This window comes from Tarenaya hassleriana, unplaced genomic scaffold (genome assembly GCF_000463585.1).
Source record: "Tarenaya hassleriana unplaced genomic scaffold, ASM46358v1 Cleome4, whole genome shotgun sequence".
Classification (NCBI taxonomy): domain Eukaryota; kingdom Viridiplantae; phylum Streptophyta; class Magnoliopsida; order Brassicales; family Cleomaceae; genus Tarenaya; species Tarenaya hassleriana.
The window spans coordinates 2,278,246-2,279,625 of record NW_010966881.1 but is presented as its reverse complement, the minus strand read 5'-3'; the positions used below and the strand labels follow the sequence as shown (position 1 = coordinate 2,279,625).

Sequence of the window (1,380 nt, the reverse complement as noted above, 5' to 3'; positions counted from 1 at the left end):
CACCTCTCTCTCTCTCTCTCTCTCTCTCTCTATATATATATATATATATATATATATATTCTTTCTGGCATCTAAAATACATAGAAATTCGAGCTACTTACAGGATCTGAATATTCGAGCTACGAAGCAGAAGGCTTGCAACGCACTTTGAAGGTTTGCACAATTTAACACAGATCATCAGTTCGTGGGCATCTATATGTGTTGAGAAATAAATAATATTAATATATTACTTATTACACATATTTAATTGCTAATCTTTGTTGATTTGTAAACACAACAATAAAGTATGTTTATTCTCATTGAAACATATCTAGGGGTTGATTTGTTCAGTAGATCTATGAGTGTTGCAAAAACTATCTTCAGACACAGAATCTAAGTGTTGGGATCCGATCTGGCCTGGTCTGAGACATTCACCGATCTCGCCATCTTCATCAACCCTTCCCCTCTTCTCATACTTGTCTCCCCAAACCCATCTCTCTTCACCTTCACCAACTCCTCGAACTCTGAAGCGATCTGATTCATCTCTTCGTATTTTTCTTGCAACGCAAGTTTCGCATCAACGAGCTTCATTTTCACCCGTTCCTCTCTCCATACTTCCGCCATCTGTAACATCTGTCTCTCTTCTTCGGTTTCATCCCTATACCTGTTCATCTTTCCACTCAATGCTTCGATTCTCCTCATCAGCTCTTTGCATAGCTCTTCGATCGCTTCTCTTTCCTTCTCTCGTCTTTTCAGCAACGATTCTGAATCCGATACCTTCTTCAACAGCATTGAATTCACTGCCTCAGCTCGTCTCCGCTGCTTTCTCTCACGGTTTAACTTGTGCCGCAAGTAATCTACACCGTGTTCGTTGCTGCCCCGTCCTTGTTTTTTCTGTAGGAGCTTAATCTTTTCTTCTGATAAAATCTTGTCGGTCTCGAGCTCTTTGATGCGAAGCTGAGATTTCCATAGCTCGGTTAGAAGATGGGAAGCGACGTTCGTGCTTTGAGGCTCGTCTTCTACGATATTCTCGGTAGCTTCAACGGAGTTATACGTTGACGGCGATCTCAAATCCCACTTTGTCACACTCTCCATCTGCGAGATTGCGATTCAGATTAGGGTTTCCGATGAAATATTCAGTTCTTGAACTGTCATGGGCACTTTCCAGTTTCCAATACATATATGTTCTCAAATCTCAAGCATAAGATTCTTGAATTTAGATTTCTAGTGGCCACCTAACGAGGAAACGATCAGACGGACCTGAAAGCTGGCAAACGAGACTTCTGGTTGGAACGGAGGCTTTCGAAGCCTCGCTGCAAGTTTTCTCGCGGAAACCTGGGATTCCTCGGATTCGGGTTTAGGCGAGGGAAGATCAGATGACAGCGGACGGTGGCTCCGATG

The 1,380-nt window shown here is 42.7% G+C and overlaps 1 protein-coding gene across 1 annotated transcript; it reads right to left on the bottom strand.

The window, feature by feature from the left end:
* Positions 1-372: 372 nt before the first annotated feature.
* Positions 373-1,074, bottom strand: LOC104824541 (stress response protein NST1-like). Its single transcript, XM_010556642.1, has one exon. The coding sequence runs from the start codon at positions 1,072-1,074 to the stop codon at positions 373-375; it is 702 nt and encodes a 233-aa protein (XP_010554944.1).
* Between the last annotated feature and the right edge of the window lie 306 nt (positions 1,075-1,380).